At 46.8% G+C, this 21,559-nt stretch overlaps 2 protein-coding genes across 4 annotated transcripts in view; both read left to right on the top strand.

Moving 5' to 3' along the window:
* LOC121610668 (CREB-regulated transcription coactivator 2) overlaps positions 1–16,711 on the top strand; it is a 43,732-nt gene extending 27,021 nt beyond the window's left edge. The window contains exons 9-16 of one of the 2 annotated variants that reach the window (XM_041942890.1): positions 260–309; positions 742–1,010; positions 5,396–5,865; positions 6,045–6,311; positions 6,459–6,641; positions 8,211–8,282; positions 9,920–10,124; positions 11,390–16,711. In XM_041942890.1, coding sequence (XP_041798824.1) covers positions 260–309; positions 742–1,010; positions 5,396–5,865; positions 6,045–6,311; positions 6,459–6,641; positions 8,211–8,282; positions 9,920–10,124; positions 11,390–11,580 — 1,707 coding nt within the window. In that variant the 3' untranslated portion in view covers positions 11,581–16,711. Of the gene's footprint in view, positions 1–259; positions 310–741; positions 1,011–5,395; positions 5,866–6,044; positions 6,312–6,455; positions 6,642–8,210; positions 8,283–9,919; positions 10,125–11,389 lie in introns of both variants that reach the window. The other variant, XM_041942889.1, reaches the window with a different exon arrangement.
* A 1,760-nt stretch (positions 16,712–18,471) lies between these two features.
* The window catches only part of LOC121609862 (DENN domain-containing protein 4B-like), a 40,580-nt gene continuing 37,492 nt past the window's right edge, over positions 18,472–21,559 (top strand). The window contains exon 1 of one of the 2 annotated variants that reach the window (XM_041941580.1): positions 18,472–18,589. The gene's annotated coding sequence lies outside the window, so the exon portion shown is untranslated. Of the gene's footprint in view, positions 18,590–19,735; positions 19,775–21,559 lie in introns of those variants that run through there. The other variant, XM_041941582.1, reaches the window with a different exon arrangement.

Below are 21,559 nucleotides of genomic sequence, written 5' to 3'. Positions count from 1 at the left end.
GCTTCTCTGCAGCAGCGGCCATATTTGAAGCATCGTAGTCACTGCGAGCTGATTGGTCGTGCTGATGTTGATCTTCAGGGGATTCTCTGGACATTGTTCACTGGAATCAGACATACAAAGAAAAAAATGAACCTTTTATTACGACTTCGCTGCAGATGTTAAAGTCAGACCTGAAGGTGAACGCAGCTCGTCTGATTGGTGGAAGGAAACAAACGTGATTCTGTTCCTTTTTATTCACTTTTCATTTCTCTCTGCACAGTTGCCTCTGTTGTCGTCCCGACCCAAGTCTTGTGAAGTCCCTGGTATCAAGTAAGTCCAACGCCACTAGACACACACACACACACACACACACACGTGCATCACACGCTGCGTTATGTCATAACCACTTTTGGACGTTTCTTTGATGTGGTCTGAAATCTGATTTCGCCTCAAACAAGACTGTTTTAGAAGATTCTTTTACTCGACTCCCTTCAGGCAGTGATCAGTTCCTCTGTTGCTTCTGTTGCTTTTGTGTTTCGATGTTTCATCTCTAAATCAAAATTCACCAGAAAACCGACCAGCGTCACGTCTCAAACGCTCCCTTCAGCCTTTAACCAAAGAAAATCCGGCGCTCTGGAAAAACTTTGAGGCACTCAAAGTGAAACACTCATGCGTTAAAATGAGGAAGTCAAAGTGTGATTGATCATTTCCCGACATGTTTTAAAGTGGAGGAAGGTCTAATCCTCCTCTGTCTCCTCTCAGCATCTTCACGTCCCCGGAGCAGCCGTCCACGCTGGCCCACGGCGTCCCGTCGGCCCTCAACACCGGCGGCTCGCTGCCCGACCTGTCCAGCCTGCACTTCCCCTCCCCGCTGCCGACGCCGCTCGACCAGGACGAGCCGGGCTACCAGGGATCCTCCTCGCTGAGCGGGGGGAGCAGCACGGGAAACCTCGCCTCCACCCTCACGCAGCTGGGCATCAACGCCGCCAATGCGCAGGGAGGCAACGGCAACTTCCACCACCACACGCAGGGTGCGTACAGGCTGCAGCAGGGGGTGTGTTGATTGATTGATGGCTGAAGACCTGGTTCATAGTGATCTGGGTGGTGTTGTGGAGGTAAAAGCCGGTTTTGGTATTTAAAGGCACCATATTCAATACTTTTACAACAGCGATGCATCATATGACAGTGTGAAAGTCGTCACTGCTCGTGGCGATGAACCAGTGGAGTTATGAGCTGAATCTGCAGCTTCAGAGTGAGTCTCTGCTGAGAGAGCTCTCAGTTTCAGGTGTGCTCCCTCCCAGTTTGATAAACTGTTGGTCTGATCGTGTTCCCAGATCTCTGATATTAACCTGGAGAGTACGGTGTGGTTATTACTGAAGCAGCACGGCGAGGGAATGAGCTCAGAAGTCTCATCCTGAGCCTGTTTCAGCCAGGTTAGCTCAGGTATCGGCTGATTAAGAGAAACTGTCCTGTAACCGCACACGTTCACGCTGCTGAAGCGTCCTCGGGCAAGATGGCAAGCCGTCCTCCTGCTCAGTTGTTGTAAATCTGCTCTGATCAAAGCCTCGGCTCGGTGACTAATGCGAAGGTTAGCGGAGGAAGTATGTGGGTGACAGCAGGCGAGATGAAACGGAGGGGGATGTACGGCGGGGCGGCGCTCTAAATTTAGCCTCACAGACAGAAACGGAGGGTTTTTTTGTGGGTTGAAATGCAGTCGGAAAATGTGTTTTGCCGTTTGCGAGGCGATCGTGCTGACCACAGGCAGGAAGCTGCTGTCAGCTTGATCTCAGGCTGCAGCCCGCCTCTCCAAACCTGAGTCTGGATCGTCGAGTTGCCTTTAAAGGCTTGTGAAGCAGACAAAGTGTCACCTGGAGCCACGATGGAAAGGCCGAACTGGAAACCACGAGATGTCTGCTTGAGTTTGAAAGTGTAGCGAGCGCTGTTGTCATACAGCTTCTAGATTTAACTGGTGGTTTAACAGAACAGGTGCTAAAAACTTACCTGCCAGCAATAAATGTTGCCGTCCAAAATAACAAACACACGATGCTCATGATGAGCTTTGTCCGTCAGTCCAGCACTGTGGTCCAGAGCAGCTGGCGTTCAGGTTGACAGGAAGTTAGCTGTGAATATTAATGACCTTATGAGGATAAACTTCATGACTTTGATGACCCCTGACCTTTCTTGTTGCACGTTCATTAAGGTAAAGTTGACACTTTTTGCACAAGACGTTCTCAGTGAATGCACATCTTCACCTGCACAGCGTCGTTTTTATCATCTTCTCATTGATCTCACAGTATAAATCTGTAAGTGTCTCTTATTGATTTACACAAACAAACATGTGTAACTGTGAGATTTCTTTGCTCTTTAACAGAATGCAGCAGATCGGAGTCGCAGCTTCATAAAAGGACTCATTATTAATTAGCTGTGTTGGTTATTTGTGTCTAATCTGGACCCCCCCCCCCCCTGCAGCAGCAGAACCAGAGCTGCTCGTCGAGGGAAATCCTTTTTCCGCTCTTATCTTCATTCGTTTTTTTCGTTTCTTCCTTGCGGCTCTTTGGGGTTTTGTTTTTAGTTGACGACTCGAAAATACCGCCTAATTTTCTCGCGTCACGTAGCTCAACGCGCTCGTGGTTATATACAGTAAGATGACACATGCAGCCTGTGAGATCATCTCTGCTGCTGCTGCGGCAGGTTCTGACTTGTTCAGGTTGTTTGTCCTCATACTCAAGATAACTTTTATCAGATAAAGAAAACTGTTTCACTGCAACTCTACTTAACCCTGCTGATACACTGCATTGATTGTACATAAAGTTTGACTTAAAATATAATTTCATTTAAACACAAGATAATTGTGCTCAAAAAGAGGATTCATTCTCAGTGAAGAACCTTGGAGCCCTAATCTGCCTCTATACCTGCCAAAGAGCAGTGATTCCTAACACGTCTCTGGGGGTCAACAGGTGGAAACCTCCCTTCAACGGTGTTTCGCCTACTTAGTTCCACTACACCTCCAGGAGGTTAGGCAGTGAACTCCGGCGTCCCAGAGTCACCCCCCCTAGTGCCAGTTCACACTGCTCCTACACAATCCAAACAGCACCGCCACGTTCAACTGACCCAGAGATGCTCCAGGTAGTGGCCAGTACCGATGCTACCATTTAGCTAACGCTAATGCTAAGAAGAACAGAAGAAGACAATATAGTTCCGATGCTACCATTTAGCTATTGCTAATGCTAAGAAGAACAGAAGAAGACAATACAGTGCCGATGCTACCATTTAGCTAATGCTAAAGCTAACCGCTAAGAAGAACAGAAGAAGACAGTACAGTTCCGATGCTACCATTTAGCTAATGCTTAATGCTAACCGCTAACTGCTAAGAAGAACAGAAGAAGACAATATAGTTCTGATGCTACCATTTAGCCAATGCTAATGCTAATGCTAAGAAGAACAGAAGAAGACAATACAGTGCCGATGCTACCATTTAGCTAATGCTAATGCTAACCGCTAAGAAGAACAGAAGAAGACAGTACAGTTCTGATGCTACCATTTAGCTAATGCTAATGCTTAATGCTAACCGCTAACTGCTAAGAAGAACAGAAGAAGACAATACAGTTCCGATGCTAACATTTAGCTAATGCTAATGCTAAGAAATACAGAAGAAGACAATACAGTGCCGATGCTACCATTTAGCTACCATCATCTACCCCTGCCTCTCACCAACTGCACCAATAAAGCGGGATGGGAATACAAACTCTGGTTCAGGTAGGGGGTAGAAAAAAAAAGAGGTAGAGTCAAAGATGAAAGTAGGGATTGGATACAGACCCTTGTTCGGGCAGGGGGTATAAAATTTAGAGGGTGCTGAAGGTGGAGGCCTAAACCACAGACTAGATTTAACAGCCTCTTCTAACATTTCCTTCAAGAAGCAAACAAAACAGGAAAACAACCAAAAAAGAACAAAAAACAAGCCAACTCTGTATCTTACAACACAAACTCACCTGAATAGGCCGCATGGTCCCAAAGAGAGACTCTAGCTGGCCACACCCCCACCTTATCTACACTTCCTCTTCCTGGATCTCTTCCTATTGGGAGAGCGAGAAGATGGGGCGGGGAAAGCAGAGCAGAGGACTTAAAATATAAATGAGAAAATGTGAGTACTTCACAACATGTACTTAAATAAACAAAATGATATCATGAATATACGTAGAAACTCTTAACGCAGATATTATAGAAAGATTATTGTTACTGTCAACATGTGATGAAGTATTATGGCATGAAAATACACATTTTTAATTGAACCACGGATCCTGTGTCATAAATACACGTGTGGCGTTTACAACAAACCAAACAGCTTGAAAATGATCCAGTTATGATGATTTTAATTGGACAGACTTGTTCACTGTACCAATATGGCAGCTGCTCCCTAAGACTTGTGGGAAAAAAGCGACAGACGTGTGAAACACACACGGTTGTAAACACACCACACTCGCTGTCCATGTGAAGCCCTCAGAGCACACACGTGGTTCATACAGACCATAAAGAACATGAGCAGCTTTTTGTCCCATGAGCCTTTGCAGCCGTGTTTCTGTGAAAAGCGTAACTTCTAATTTTAGTTTTGGTCGCGGAGATGTCATCCCCGCGGCTTTCACTCGTGTTCTGTGCACAGAATCGGGTCGTTGTGTCACTTTGGCTTCACATTCCGGTCGTGAATCGAAGCAGTTGATCCCGAATGTGATCAAGCGTTGCTGAGAAACACTGATAAGATGTGATCAACATCTCGTGCCCGGCGGGGGGGGGGGGGGGGGGGGGGGGGGGCGTCCTGTTCCTGCTCGAACCAGGTCAGAGGTTTGGGCCGAACGTCACCTGCTGAGCGTGTTTGAAAGGAAGTGAAGGGAGTGAAGGTTAGACTGTGTGTTTGGGGACAGAGCGGCTGTTTACACCTGCTGAGATCACCTGGGGAGGAGCTGATTCCCCGAGCTGACGCAGAGACAAAGAGAGCCGTAGTATCTTCAGTAGTAACACGTTTTTATGATGTGAATAAATGTTTTCTTTATCTAGAAACGTCTTTTCATAATCAGTGATGACAGGTGTCCTTTCTCTTTGGTATCTGTGGGTAAATTCAGTCTACACCTGTCGTAAAGGTGACTAACGGATGACTTTGTGTGAAGTGTTACTGTTGATCAGGTTTGTTTCTACGGTAAATCGAATGGCGGATTCTCGTCATTGGGATGGGTTTGGTTATTCGCTGCTGGAGGTGGTGAGGTTGATCAGGTGGCTCACCTGATCAGTCAGCACGCTCAGTTCATGGCGACTGGAAGCGTTTAACAGCACGTTTAATACGTCTCTTATTGGAGAACATTACGTTTGAGCTTCTGTTTTTATAGATCTATGTGTTTGTGTTCATGGTTTTTTGTTTCCTCCTCAGGTCTCCTGGCGTCTCTACAGAGCACGCTCAGTAACCCCTCCCTTCAGTCATCACTAAGCAACCCCAACATCCAGTCGTCGCTCAGCAGCCACTCCTTTTCCAACTCTTTGAGCTCCGCCTCCCTGCACTCGTCGCTCAGCAACCCCTCGCTGCAGTCGTCCCTCAGCTCCTCCCCCTCCCTGCCGTCCTCCCTCAGCAGCCAATCGCTGCACTCCTCCCTCAGTAGCTCCTCCCTGCAGTCGGCGTCCAGCGGCAACCCGAGCTACAGCAGCGGAGTGGGCGGCTCCGGCTCCTGCTCCTCCTCCTACTCGCCGCTGCTCGGCGGACAGGGCCAGCCGCCGCTCAGCACGTCGCCACGGAGACGGGCGCAGCTGTCCCCGCTCATCCTGCCCATGGGAGGGGAGTCGCGGAGGCATCACTCCAAACAGTTCTCCCCCACCATCTCCCCCACCCTGTCGTCCATCACACAGGTAACAGCCTCACGTTAACACCCCCCACCACCACACACACACCAGTTCAGGTGTGGTCTCTCACTCTGTTTGTCCTCCCAACACACAAACGAGCTGCGATAGCTTTAATATTTAAAGATCTGAAAATAAATTTCCCTTAATGTTCTCCACCAACCTCGACCCCCCCCGCCTCCCCACAGGGCGTCCCTCTGGACACCAGCAAACTGCCTCTGGACCAGAGGCTCCCTCCGTATCCTCTCAGCCAGTCCCACCAGCACCAGCCAGGCGCCCACCAGCCTCTCCCCGGTCTGCAGGGCTCCCAGCCGGGCCAGCAGCCCCCCCCGCTGGGCCAGCACCACCACCAACAGCTGCACCGCCTCCAGCAGCCGCGGCCCAGCGCTCAGCAGCAGCTCCACCTGCAGAACCTACGCAACACACACAACCAGCACATGCAGCACTTTGGAACGGTAGGTGTCCGGGTCAGAGGGAAGGAGATGAGATTGTCCAGATTAGTAGATTACCTGGATTAGATAAAGATGCATTTGTTCAACATACACGCGCTGACCGGCACAGTTCAGCTCACATAGCGATTATGTTGCGTTTCTGTGCAGCAGCAGAGGCCAATGGGGCAGCAGGTGAACGCGCAGCTGATAAAGAACGAGAGGGCGATGGATCAGTGCGTCCAGAGCTCCTCGTCCTCGCAGGGTCACGTCAAACAGGAAACAGAGCAGCAGCGAGCTGACGGCCTCCCCCAGCTGCAGCAGATCAGCCACAACCTGGCCACAGACCTCTACAATGTGAGTAGCTTCAGCACAGCATGACAGGTCCCACCCTCCCAGCTCCTCTCAAACAAGAACAGCAGCATCTCAAGCCCTGTCAGTGGCCCCCTAGAGGCTTCTGTGCGTATTACAGCCATAACATGCTCTAAGAGCTGGACGACAACATGCTGATGATCTCTCTAACTTTGTCCTTAATGTGTTCAGAAGTTTCCATGGCCTGTTAGATTTTGTAGTTTTTTATGAACAATTGATGATTTTGACCTTAAATTGACATAATGGGAAAAAGGCCACCAAAGAAATGAAGAATTCATCCTCTGTTCACCACGAACATCCAAATCAAATCTCAGGGCCCTCAGTTGATTTATTGCTTGAGACACATGTCGTGAACTGAAGTGCTGGTCATAGCAGATTTTGTCCTGACGGTGGCACTGCAGGAAAGCAGGCAGCTGAAGTCCACGGAGATGTTTACGGTGGTCTGACGACTGCTGTGTGGACGGATCACATGATGTCGGCCCACCTGAGGGTGCTAATACCTGCCGAGTGAGACCTCGATGCTGATGCAACACGAGCAGGCGCACATTCAGGGAAGATTTCTGTTTATCGTGAACACGTTTCTGCTTTTTTTCCACCGATTGTGGATGGAGGATAAAATCATTAAACCAGCCTCCATCGTATTTAATCATCTCACTGTTACCTGTAAGAACGTCCGCTCTGTGACAGCTGGTCGCCTCAGTCAGTGGATCTTTGGTCGCTCAGGAGTAGAAACATGTATAAAAGCTCAGTGTTTCAGTCCTGCCTCGCCCTCTAATCACCCGTTTAACCAATTGGTGTCAAGCATGCATTCTCTATTTGTAGGGAACACTGAGAGCTCTGAAAACACAAACTATCATGGCGAACACGTTCCAGCAGAGGAATCGAGCCCCCGTCAAAGGAAAATAAAGGTGGATGTTAATGGAGACGCGTTCAGAAACTTGGAGCGTCTTCTAAACTTTGTTTCATAAGCAGCGTGAATCAGTTTTGGTCTGTTTGGCCTTCGCGCTGTTTCAGTCAGTGGAAATGTCTTATTGGATTATCTGATTGAATCATTTCATTAATTGGGTCGCGCTCAGTGTTGTCGCTCCGCCTGCATGAACCGCTTCAGTTCTTCTCGTTCGCTTCGTCTTTCTGTTGATGTTTGTCTCCTTCTTGGTGCTGATGTTGTGACAGATGGTCGTACACATGTATAGACCAGCGTTTACACTGTGATGTGTTCGCGGCTGCCACTTAACTTTATGAGCGCATGTGCTGATTTAGCTCAGTCTGAATTTCACTGCAAGAATAACAACAACAGGAAGTGTTGATTCATATGAAACACATTGATTACAGGCACGCAGGTGACAGTTAGCTCCCGTCTGACCTCATCTGTCGGCGGGGGTGTCACGTTCACTGTGTGTGATGTAATGCAGAGGTGAAAAGATTCCTGCCCTGAGAGACTGTGATATCCGATCAGTCGTTCAGCAGGAGGCGTCCCGGCCGCTCGCGTCGCAGCCTCGGGCCTTGAACGCGCCGCCCGAGCTCTAACCAAAACTCGTTTCTCATGTTTTCCAGGATGCCTTGTTCAACTCTCTGCTGGACGACCCCTATCTGAGTCTGCAGCTCACCGGCAAATCCAGCCAGCAGGTAACGGATGATGTCATCAGAAGCTGTAAATAACACTGGCTGCAGGGTGTGTGATGTCACCCTCAGGTGTCCCAGCTGGTCGTTTTAAACCCGGCAGCTCGTGTTTACTGTCGAGCGGAGCCCGGTCAAAAATATCAATTTCACTTTCTCTTTGTTTGGAGTTTTTTTTTCTTGGCGTGGCCACGAATCACGTCAGCGGTCCGACCGGTCACACGTCCTTCCTCGTTTCCTGTCGTCTCTCAAAGGCCAAAAACTGCTTTAAATAAAAGTCAGGGAGCAAACATTTACAGAGCAGGTGGCAGCTCCTCTGTCAGCCTCCACTGCTGGAGGACGGACGAGTCCACCTGAGGACGAGAAAAGACAAAACATCTAACATGATGAATAACGAAATACTAATAACAGGAAATTATGACGTCATTCCGATAAGTCCGATATCATGACGAACAGCCCTGATAACATGTGTGTTTTTGTCAGCACGGCAGTGTCTCGCTCCCACTATGAGACCCGAATGGCCTGCAGAGAATGCTGCGTTCAAGTGACGTTGGCATAATCAGAAAAACTCTTTCTCACTGGGAAAAATCAAGAATACCCCCTCATGCCAGAAAACAACTCGTTAACTCGGTCATAATTTTGCTAGTTGCTGACTTGAATTAACATTCGCAGCATTTTTACACATGTTACACATGAGGAATAGAAACATGAAGTTAAAAAGGCAGAAAGAACGACTGGCAAACGAGGGAACGGGGGAATGTACGTTACACCTTGAATGCAGCATGCGGCACAGCGTGCTTATGAAAACAGAGTTCAGACTTCTTCAAAGTTTCCGAAGGAGACAGTTCGCTGGTTATTCGTAACAAATGTTCCAAGCGAGTTCCACGAGGAGCGAGAAATGGCACAAGCTTTAATACCTGATCAGTCACCTGAAACATAACCAGCGCTTTGACGGAGTTTGGAAAGCGTATGAGGACGGCCGGCCTGCTAAAGACGCTAACGTTAGCAAGCCAGCCGCAAAGAAGCCACCGGGACTGACACACGTCGGCGAGGCTTTCGAAAAGTCCAAGAAATTTGCCAAAGATGACCCACGGGCTGAGGTTATTGAAGATGTAATCATGGACGTGATGGTGCTTGACTTACTATGGACTGCCCTTCTTCAGTTTGTTTACATAGATCAGTCTAAGTAAGGGATCATGTATCTTCCTTCAGGATGACATAGAAGCCCGATGCGAAGCAGTGAGGTTTATTTCTCCGTAGGAACCTGCTCACTATATGTTATCCCGCTTAGAACACGGCTTACTACTAAAGCATTCAATAATGTGACACAAAATAGTGATTAAAACATATTTTATTGATTTAAAATGAGCCTACTCGTCTGTCACATCTCTCACTGCGCAGCGGCTCTGAAAGTAAACACGTACGTTGCCTAGCAACCGCCTCTCACTGTGCGCCGCTGTTTTTGGTTTTGTTTGTGGTATTGATGTCATGATGTTAGGTATATGTGTGTGTTATCGGTTATCGGTATCGGTTTTAAAAAACAGTTATCGTGCGTCCCTACTAATATTATGAACCTTCGTCAGGTGAGACTAACGTCAGCGGTGAGAATCTGCATCAAACCTGTGACCCGTTCTCTTCTGCTCCAGTTCACATCAGACCACCAGGGCGACTGTCTGTCTCTGAACCACGGCGGTCTGAGCTGCACCACCGCAGACAAGAACCAGTTCCCCTCCAACACCCAGGGACCCCTGGACATGCAGGACCCCGGAGACCAGCAGCTCCTCAACAACCAGAACCAGAACTACAGCTGCGGCGAGGGTCGACACAACGTGCCCAACATCATCCTCACCGGTGGGTGTCGGCCGCGTTCCATCGAAACCTCGTATGAGGATAATTAACACGTTGGTTTAACTGAAGCTGAATAAAATACAGAAACTGTCGACCTGATGTTTTAATCAGGACCAAAAAAGTTCAGTGTTGTTCGATATCCACAGTTTGACCTTAGAAAGAAGTGAGAAACAGTGAGCGCAATCACGACATCAGACAGGATAAAGACAGACAGACAGGCAGACAGACAGACAGACAGACAGACAGACAGACAGATAGATAGATATACTTTATTTATCCCAAGCTGGGAAATTGCAGTGCAGCAGCAGCATCACACACAGTGAAATAAGTGAAAATAAGACTATAAAGAACTATACATAATAAAAATATAAAAATAGCGAGCAGTAAAAAGATTATATACATGATAATAAAATAGCAAAATAGTAAACAGTAGTAATAAAAAGTATTGCACAAAACAGAATATCTACAGCAAATGACAGTGTGTAGAAAATAAAGTGTACCGTGACTGTAACTATAACACAGTGAAATAAGTGAAGATTTGTGAAATAGGACTAAAAAGAGCAAACTATACAGAATAAAATATCAAAATAGCGAGCAGTAAAAAATTATGTACTTAATAATTGAAATTAAAATGTCAAAAGTAGCAAACAGTAGTGGTACAAAGTATTGTATTTTTTTAGCTGTTATTGTACAGTGCAATGGCATGTGGCAGGAAAGATTTCCTGTAAAGAAGCAGAAGAAGAAGAACTTCTGTCAGAATGGGAACAGGACCTGATTTATTTGGTTCCTTTAAATCTTCCTCAGAACTGAGCGCCGAGTTTGAGGAAGTGAAGAGTTAAAGTTCATCTGTGGATTCTTTAGAAAGATCTTCTGCTTCTGAACCGTGTCCCTGAACGAAGGGACACATTCTGACAGCAGAGGGTAACGAGCTGATTCATCCGCCGCTGAAAATAGTCCCATCGGACGCTCCGTGTCCTCCTGTTTGTTTGATAAAAGCTACAGCGAGCAGCTGAAACTTTGTCTGTGAGGCGTTTTTAAAGATTCACATCCTCAGTAGGAACCAGTGAGCTGAGCGCTACAGACAGGAAGTCAGTCAGTGTTGAGGGACGGACCGGCACGGTGTTGGTTCAGGTGTGTGACGTTTTCTAACATACTTTGAATTAAAACGTCAGCAGATTTCCGCCGCGTTCGGAGGAGAAGACGCCATGTTGTTGTTCTGTTTCTGTTTTCTGTGTTTGAACGTGTCCGCCCTCCTTCCCTCCCCGCAGGCGACTCGCCGCCGGGTCTGTCTAAAGAGATCGCCAGCGCTCTGTCTCACGTCCCCGGCTTCGAGATGGACCCCTTCTCCCTGGACGACCCGCTCAGGATGGACCCCCTGGCTCTGGACATGCTGGACGGCGACCTGATGCTCGCCGACCCGGCTGTGGAGGACTCTTTCCGATCCGACCGGCTGAAGTGACCCCGCGGCCTCTCTGCTCCAGCAGCTCGGTGGGAATCGAGGAGACGGCCACCCGGACGGAGGCGTGGAGGACCTCCTCCGATCAGACGGTCTGCAGAGCGAGGTTTGAACTCGGGCGTCTCCGAGCGTCTTTTTGTCGGCGAGAAGGACCCGAGATTTCTGTCGGAGCTGAACGAACTGAAGGAGGGGGAGTTTCCCGTCGACGGCACTTAACTGAAAACGCTCTCGCAATGCTTGAAGCCCAGAAAAACCGAGACGCTTCTGTTTGTAGGCATTAGCTTCTACGAGTCTTACCTGCATGCTAATGGAAAAATGCACTCGCGTAAATGCAAACACGCACGTGACGCCGGCTTTATGTAAGAAACCGTCTGTAAAAACCAGCAACGCTCGGGGGGGGGGGCTTGAAAAGCACGACGCAGCCCGACACGTGCGGACCCCCCCCCGCGCTCCGTTCCGGGAAAGACCGCGTGGGATTGGTTCGGACTGTTTTACCCCAAAATGTCTTTAGGTTAAATACCCTGCAGTGGGGGCCAGCACTGCTCCATCAGCCTCTTTGACGGGAACGTAGCCATGACGAAGAGCTCTGCGTCTTTTTATTAAGCAGCTTCTCCTGCTTTAGCCTGGAAGAGGCTGCGAGATCCTCCTCACATCCAACTGCATGAATCAGAGATTATAGCGAGTGAACGAGCAGCAGGTTAAAGGTTTGGGATGAAGCCTCTCAGGTGTGTGTTCAGTGCTTAAAACCCCCCCAAAATGCTGCTTCTTTTCAAGTCTGACTTATCAGAACAATCAGAGCGGCTCTGAGTCCTCCGGTTATCCTGCGATCACGCCGGACGCTTTCTTCGACGCGTTCGATGCAGACGTTTAGTCACGAGATGATCGACTGAACGAGAAAGCAGAAACACACAGAATCAGGTTCTTTCCTCTTCAGACGCCTTAAAGTCCTTCAGGTGAAGCCGAGCGAGGTTCAAAGGTGAAGCTCACCTGTGGTTTCATGACACCTTTGAACTGATGAGAGAAGCAGCGTCCTGTCTGATCGCAGATAATCGTCTCTTCGTTTCTTCAAATGTCTCTGCTGATGCTGAGATGCTGAGAGCGACAGCGTTTCTCTGCGTTTCAGCCTCGTTTACCTGCTGCCGGCGCTGGAAGAAGACCGCGCCGACGATGCCTCGCATGCCAATCGGCCGCATTTTTAATTAAAATTTATGCATTTCAATGATGAACGTGAATGTGTCTGATGATGGAGAGGCTGAGGGATGAATCTGTAGTGGACCGGAAAGAAAAAGAAATAACCTGGAGGCTTCTTTCAGCGACGCGTGACTCAATCCAGATCAGGATTCAGTCCGGTCCAGGTGTTCATGAGCCGCCGCCCCCTCAGACTTCAGCTTTATCCTCCTGTCAGGTCGAGCTTTTAAAGGGCGATTCCACCAAGAAATGTCTAAACATGCGTTTCCCAGAAGCTCAAAGTGCTCCATGTTGATCCAGATCTGCAGCTGACCCTCATCATGATAGATCATTCTCTTAATTCACTGATTGATCATTTGCTCTAAAACTTGAAGTCCAGATCCCAAAGAAAAGCCAGATCCTCACAGGTGAGGATGTTCTGTTAGTTCCTGATTCATCTTCTATCAGTTGATTTATTTAAATCTGATCTCAGGACAGAAATTAATCTGCACCTTTTCTGATAATCGATTAAATGTTTATTTGTTCTTGTAAAATAAACATTTGTTGGTTTTTCTGATCATCAAGTGATGATTTGTAAGTTGGACAGAACGTTTGAAGACGTCGTCTCAACCTGTGGACCAAACCTTTGATTGATTCATTGAATAATCTGCAGATTAATTGATAATAATCCTCATTCGTGTGCGTGCTCTGCTGTACCTGTAACCACACCCAGCAGTGATGTCACAGTGTCCTGGAGTACACCTGTGCACCGCTGCAGGTGAGAGGTTTCCAGAGAGTGACGTTGCTCCTTTGAAGGTCACTTCCTGTTTCGGTGTTGGACGTTTTTGGTGGGATTGCCCTTCAACCCCAGTCACTGTGATTGACAGCCCTTAGCCCCGCCCTGCCTGCACTTGCTGCACCTGTGTTTTAGCCCCGCCCCTGGGCCCGAGCATAGCAACATATTTTTATGTAACAAAGTTAAAAAAATCTTAATATTATTCTGACTATAAAGAAGTTTTATTTTTTAATGCAAAGTGGTCTAAACCTGTATGTATATACTTTTTTCAGATAATATCTTTAAAAAAAACAGTATATTTAAGATGAGAGCAGAAAAAACAGCCGTCGGTTTCTCGCAGTCGGAGCGTTTTTGAACAACAGCTGGTGAAACGTGAAATTAGCTGCACGTGGCCGCCGTCGTCTGTCCCTTTGTTGTTGTTTGTGGAGCTTCTGGAACGCCGTCAGCTGGTTACTGGAGTTACTGGGATCAGAGGATTGTTTGGACGTGGCTGGAGTTTGAAGGAAGAGTTCAACGTTTGGAAAACGATCAAATATCCCTTTAATTCAATTTTCTAAAATAATATTTTTCATATGTCATGAAGTAGAAAGTCAGTGTAGTTTGTGTTTCCTGTGATGTGATTGGTGGAGAGAGAGGCAGCCTGTGGCCGAGTTTAAGGACCAGTGTGCAGGATGTAGTGACATCTAGTGGTGACATCGCAGATTGCAGCCATCGAATCCTCCTCCCCTGCAGTGGAGGCGGTTCTGGGTTCCTGAAGACTCTTTCTGAGGTTACGAAAACACGACGATTCTCATTTTCAGCCATTAAAAACTAATGAAAACAGACATTTCTGCTCATAGATCCCTGAAATCCTGCACGCTGTTTTTAATTCGACATGAACTGAACGACAGCTTTTGAACTGCAACGAGCAGCAGATGCAGTTTTCAGTGTTTGCAGCAACATTTAAGAGTCTCGAGATGATTTACAGGATAGAAAAATGTTAAAATGACGTTTTTCTTTCAGAGAATAATGTGGATTTTTTTTAAGTAATTCAGATGAAACAAGAACAAACACAGAAGCAGCGATGAGATTTATTTTTCCCAACTTTACTTATTGAATTGATTTTTTAAAGACGGCAAAAGTCTCGACCTTAAAAATGTGTTTTTCTGTTTATTCCAGTCGTTTAAAAGGCTGTTTTATTGTTTGGATGGCAGATTTAAAAAAAATAACGAGTAGAATTTCAGTAAAAATAAAAAAAATTGACAAAAGGTGAAATTTTAGAAAGCTGAGTTCAGGTCGCCTGTTTCCTGTTTTCAATGAATTTATTTCTTTGTTTTTAATGGAAAAATAAACTGTAAATGTTCTGAAAGTCGGCGGTGCCGCAGTTACAGAGTTAGAGGTCAGAGCAGGTCTGGAAAGTTGTGGAAACGGTCTGAGGTCTGGACTGAGGGAGATCCTCAGGTGTGATGAGGAAGCTCATTGGCTGGATTGTAGCTTTAAGAACAGGCAGTAGGAGGTGGAGCGGGTGGTGTTCTGACTGTAATTAACAAGTGATTTAATGAAGCTGCGGTGTCGAGCGGCAGCAGCAGCGTCAGGCCGAGTGCTGCCCCCTGCAGGTCAGTCCACAAACATCTCAGAGGGATGTTAACATGAAGAAATGTCCTCTCTGGGCTCCTGTAGCTCGTCCAGTCCATCAGACCTGGTCCAAAGGGCAGCGTCATGGTGGTGGTGTCTCGTCTCTCGGGACGAGTCCCGTCGGCGCCGGCAGCCGGTGAGATTCCAGGCAGAGACGGACGGAGCGAAGACTTTTCTGTCCTTCGAGTCTGTTCGCTGGTGTTTGTGATGGAAGGAGCAGAGACGTTTGGACAGATGTTGTGTCCACGTTAAGGTTTTCTCTGTGTTGTTGACAGGAAGTGGATTTGGTCAACATCTCCAGCTTTTATTACTGAAAACAAAAAACATCTCGTGGCAACATTTCTTGTCTTTATTGGCCCTAAAATCATATTTTCTAACAGTGTCAACAGTCAAATCAGCTGAGTCCTTTCTTCTTCTCTTCTTTCTTTTCCTGCCCTCACTCCTCTTCTTCTCTTTTAGAAGTACAGTCGGTGTATTTGTCTTCAGTGCGAGTAGAAATACCCTGAATGTGGCCGTTCCTTCATCCACACTAGTCTGTGTCCAGGTGAACTTTAAAGACAGATCAGAGGAAACGTCCTTCATGTTTCTGCCTTTATAATCACCTGATGTTCGTTTAAAAGCTCGTCGTTTCATCTTAACTCTCAGTCTCATTTTTCTAAAAGCCGACGTTGCTCAGAAGGTCAAAACTGTCGAAACAAGACAAATATATGTTTAAAATCATCCCATAATTTACGTGTGTGTGTGTGTGTGTGTGTGTGTGTGTGTGTGTGTGTGTGTGTGTTCGTGTGTGTGTGTGTGTTCGTGTGTGTGTGTGTGTGTGTGTGTGTGTGTGTGTGGCCTCTTGCCGATGTTATGCAATAAACTGTTATAAGTTAACATGCAGTTCCGGACTCTGCCAGTAGGGGGAGCTGTTGACCAGCGTGTGTGTGTGTGTGCGTGCAGACTGGGGATCAGTTAAAGGCCATATTTCATATTTTTTCATATTTTGTATTGATGTATGATATTAATTGCTCTCATATTATTAATGTTATTGTTAGTTTTCATGTTTTTAGGCTGCAGAGAATAAAATGAGCGTTCTGCATCTTTTGCTTTGTATTTGAATAAGAAATCGACTTTTGTTCTATTCAGATTTTTATTTGAACCTTGTAATAAATAACCAGGGAATGTTGAGCGAGTTGTACATAAGAATACGTTTCTCAAGCTAACAGGAGAGATTTTTAAAGAAACTGTACCTTCACATTATTTTCCAGAAAATAAACAAATGAAACCTGGAGCAGCTGCAGTCTGTTGGTGTGTGTTTGCACTTGCACATTGGGAGTATTCACATCCTTATTTAGATTAAAGTATTCATACCACACTGGAAATACTCGACTACAAGTAAAAGTCCTGCATTAAAAATATTAGTTAAGTAGAAGTATGTCAGTATAATCAGTAAAATGTACTTCAAGTATTAAAGTAAAGGTAGTGAGTGCAGTAAACTGACTGTTCTGTCTGATCTCATCAGATTATTGAGACTCAGTCGTTCATGTCAAAGCAGGATTTTACTGACACACTGAAACTTGATATAAAAGCATCGCAGTGTGTTTACATAGCAGAATTGATCAGTGTACTTGAGTATGTTTGTATTGTGTATTAATACACCAACTGTACTCAAATAAAATACAAGTATACAGCAGAACTGTGTGTTTATTGAGATCAATGCGAGTATTTCTGTGTACTTTGTTGTTACCTCAAACAACAACATATTAAAAATATTAACACAGTATACTGGACAGTAGTACACAGTACTCATTAGTCCCTGCAGCACGTGAACACACCTGAACTCTTGTTTTTTCTCAGATTGTCTTCATCATCATGATGAAGATGCTGCAGTCTGCTCAAACATCCACAAACAGCAAGAATTCATTCAGCAGTTCACTTTCTGACAGCTGCAGCTGCGTCAAGAGACTCACAATGTTACCGGAAGCAGATGCGCGCGGCCTTCGAAATAAAAGCATGGGGGTCTGACATGTTTAACTCGATGACTGTGAAGCGGAGAAGAATGACTGATCCTGGGTCGGTTTGTTGATACTGGTATATTTCCTAAAGGCAAAGCATGATGGAGCGAATGAAGCATTTTCTGATCAATTTTTCTTTGTTTGTGGTTTCTCTTTGTCAATTGATTCCTTGATCAGAACCACAGTCTTTGTGGATTAAACCTTCATGGAAGCTCAACACCACTTTGCAGGGTTGTTCCTGGTTCAGGTGCTTCCTTGAGACCAGATCAGCCTGTTCTGGTCACACACTGCGTCTCACAGTGTTTCAGCAGCAGGTTTGAATGCTTATTGATCCTGGAGGGCTGCTGACGGCAGAAAGAATGAAAGATATCGATTAGCTGGGTCTGACCGAGTTCTCCTGCAGGCGGTCGCTCATCGAGGACAGCAAGGTCACGTCCTCAGAAGTGCTGCTGGGGGTTCAATTACAATAATTTACATTATAGGATAACACGTGATGGAATTTCTGAGGATAATTCCACCCTGTGTACACCTTTAGACCACAATACAGCAACATTTAGACCGTAATATAAGGAGGTAATGTCATTTTCAAGATTTTAATATAAAGATTTAATGCACAGAGTATTAAAGTTCAGATAGTGACTTTTCAAACATTTCTGATCTTTGTGGAGTTCTTCTGAAGCAGTTTGGACTTGAATGTTTTAAAGTTCATCTGAAACAAGAAGCTTAGGAGCAGGTTTGTGTAGTGAAAATATGAACATACTTTATTCTCTTCTCGTGTTGTTCTCAATATGTGATCTAAAAGTTAACTTTTTCACTTGTTTTTTTCCTACATTCATATCATTATTTATCTGTCACTTTGGCCTCATCGTCACCACATTTCTCACTATGTTCACAATGTTTCCAAACCGAACGATCGATCGATTAATGGAGGAAATAATCAGCAGATTGATCCAGAATGAAAAGAATCATTAGTTAAAATGAAGCTCAACCAGCTCCAACAGTAAAATCCTGCTTTGACATGAACGACTGAGTCACAGTAATCTGATGAGATCAGATAGAACAGGAGAACAGGAGAACAGGAACAGGGACGTTTTACTGCAATACTTTTACTTTAAATGCTTGAAATACATTTTCCTAATTAAAACATTTTCAATTCAGGACTTTTACTTGTGGTTGTGTATTTTCACAGTCTGGTATTTGTACTTTTACTTATATAAGGATCTGAACACTTCCTCCAGTACTGCCCTCTGTTAGGAACTTTCCCAATCAGACCTTTATTATGAAGGTTGTCACCGGAAACCATACGTCGCATTTGTGTAACTTGACAGGCTGCTGCGGCTGCACACAGCGGACCGCAAACATGGACGTCACATGTGAGAGAATGACCTAAACATGAGCCTTCCAGTTATCTGTGGGAAAAACCAGCAGAGACAACAAGGTAGGAGCGATGTTATCTCACATTTACCGACTCAATTCACCGTAGAAACGGACCCGGTAGCTGTAGCGTCAGGGGCTAGCCGCCTGGTTAGCTAGCTAAAACGGGGAGCTAACAAACGTTAAAAGGCACGTCGTTTAACGGTAACGGCGATGCGCCCATTATCGGACACGCCTCCCGTCGAAGCGCTCCTTTTGGTTTTTCTCTCCGGGATATTTTACCGTCACTGCGAGCTCAGTGTGTTTTTATCCGTCTTTAACCCGTGTGTGAGCGTGAGACACGTTAGCGAGCCCCCCCCCCCGCACGTTTGTCCATTTAAAATAAAATGTCAGCTCCGTTCGTCGCTGTTTCCAGCGGGCGGTGAGAACAGGCTGTCCCCGGTCTTCAATTAAAGCGGCGTTCAGTCGCATTTACCGGAAAATGCTCAAAACCGGAAAAAGTTCGAAGAATCGTCCGAACCGGAGCGGGTCCGAGTCTGCGTCCGATAATGGAACCCGGCTGCTGTCTGACTCCGGGGGTTTGGCCCCCTTGCAGCGCAGCGACCAGCGACCACCGTCCGTCACACGACAGACTGACGCAGAGCGCATCAACGCACGGACAGTTCAGACTTTATCACCCGGAGGTTTTATTTCCGGACGGGTTGAAGTCGTCAGCAGTGTTTTGGGAATGAACGAAATGAAATTTAGAGATAGTGTCCGATAATGGAAACCCCCTCTGCGTTAAAGGGGGTTTCAGGTTTAAAGCTCCAGCAGCTGCTCCGGCCTGTTTGTTGCAGTGCAGCCCACCAGCTCCATCAGCTTCATCAGCCCCACCAGCTCCATCAGCTTCATCAGCCCCATCAGATCCATCAGCCCCATCAGATCCATCAGCCCCATCAGCCCCATCAGCTTCATCAGCCCCATCAGCCCCATCAGCTCCATCAGATCCATCAGCCCCATCAGCCCCATCAGCTCCATCAGATCCATCAGCCCCATCAGCTTCATCAGCCCCATCAGCTTCATCAGCTTCATCAGCCCCATCAGATCCATCAGATCCATCAGCCCCATCAGCCCCATCAGATCCATCAGCTTCATCAGCTTCATCAGCCCCATCAGCCCCATCAGCCCCATCAGATCCATCAGCTTCATCAGCTTCATCAGCTCCATCAGCTTCAGTGGAGTCCTGCACACTGTGCTGCTTCAGAGTAGGGTCTGTCTCCCTGACTGTCTCTCTGTCTGTCTCTCTGTCTGTCTCCCCGCCTGCCTGTCTCTCTGGTTGTCTCTCTGCCTGTCTCTCTGCCTGTCTCTCTGGTTGTCTCTCTGCCTGTCTCTCTGTCTGTCTCTCTGCCTGTCTCCCTGTCTGCCCCCCCGCCTGTCTGTCTCTCTGCCTGTCTCTCTGTCTGTCTCTCTGCCTGTCTCTCTGGTTGTCTCTCTGGTTGTCTCTCTGCCTGTCTGTGGTTGCTGGTTCGATCTTCGGCTGCGTGTTGAAGTTTCCTCGAGCAACACGCTGTCGTGTCTTTACTCTTGTTTCTCTCTGTGTTGCTGTGAAACTGATCGATTGATTGATTGATTGATTGATTTGTGGTGGTTCAGTGAGAAGGAAAGCTGCTCAGCTGATCTGTGTTGAAGCGTCTGGTGTGAGCAGTTTTCCTCTCAGCCTGCGTGGTGATGATGATGATGATGGTGATGATGATGATGGTGGTGATGATGATGATGATGATATATTGATGTTCTCACAGTGAACTCGGCGTCAGCCTTCATCTGCGGACGCCGAGCAGGCGTCCAGTTTACATGTGAAAGAGGAAACGGTCTCTCACATCCTCCTGTACTGCACCGCGTTACAGTTTTCGAGTACTTGTACTTCTTCGTCACTCCATCTCTGAGGCATATATTGTACTTTTACTCCATCACGTGTAGATTTACAGATCAAGATAAAACTTTATTGATCTGCCCAGCAGCGTATAAATTCATGATCATGAGCTCCACCTGCGAGCTGCAGCGTTAACATTCATACATCAGTAATTATAATCAGTCATGTATTTTCTGCATGAAGAGTACTTTTACTTCTTGTACTTTTGTATTTTGATGGTAGTTCTTTGGCAGTTTGACTGCAGGACATTAACTTGTAGCAGAGTATTTGTACGTGGTGGTAAAGGATGTGAGTACTTCTCAGTACTTCTTCCTCTGCTCTCGTGTTCATCGTCAGTGGTGAACGTGGCGACGCCGCTCGCCTCCATGAATTATGGGATGTTTCCTCCTGAGGCCTCTGAACATCGGGAGGCGTCGGCGGCTTTGACACGTCGAACATCACGAGACGCTTTCAGCAGCAGCGGCGCTCAGACTTGTTCGACTGACACTGATAAAGGACTCGTCTTGGACTTGGTGCTCGTGACTTGAGACTCGGCTGAAGGACTCGTCTTTGTCCGTTTGAATTAAAAACCTGGACTTGAGCCGAGGATGACTTGGCTTCCAGCTGGGACTCGACTCGACTCGAGACTTGAAGTCTCAGTCTTGAATATTTGCTTTTGTGTGACTTACTGCCACCGACAGCGACGATGATGACGATGATGAAGACGTGGACGTCTGTCAGTGCAGCACAGAGCTTTTGGACTCACCTTCAAAAATCCGTCCTATGAGCACGTTTCGTTCTTGTGACTCTCAGCTTGCTCCGGATTGGTCCCTGTGAATCTTACGGTGGCTGAACTTCTCTGTGGTTCAGAGTGAAGACAGATGGAAGCTGGTTGGTTCGCCATCCACAGGTGAACAGGACGTCACGCTCTCCGCAGGTGAACAGAGTCGTACCTGTGCCGGCGGACGGCGCCAGAATACCTGAGATAACTCTGACAGACGTGTCGCCTCTTGTAAAGAATGTGTCGCTGCAGAGTGAAGACTGCAGAACGAAGAGGAGAAGACGAGTTTGCTGTTTGGGTTTCCCCTCAGAGGGAGGTTTGTCCTCACCTGGCTGGAGGAGACGCGCGTCCACAGGAAGCGTTCA

The sequence above is a fragment of the Chelmon rostratus genome, chromosome 8 (assembly GCF_017976325.1).
Source record: "Chelmon rostratus isolate fCheRos1 chromosome 8, fCheRos1.pri, whole genome shotgun sequence".
In the NCBI taxonomy this organism is placed as follows: Eukaryota; Metazoa; Chordata; class Actinopteri; order Chaetodontiformes; family Chaetodontidae; genus Chelmon; species Chelmon rostratus.
Note: the sequence above shows the minus strand (reverse complement) of the source record. Positions and strands in the feature narration are given on the sequence as shown.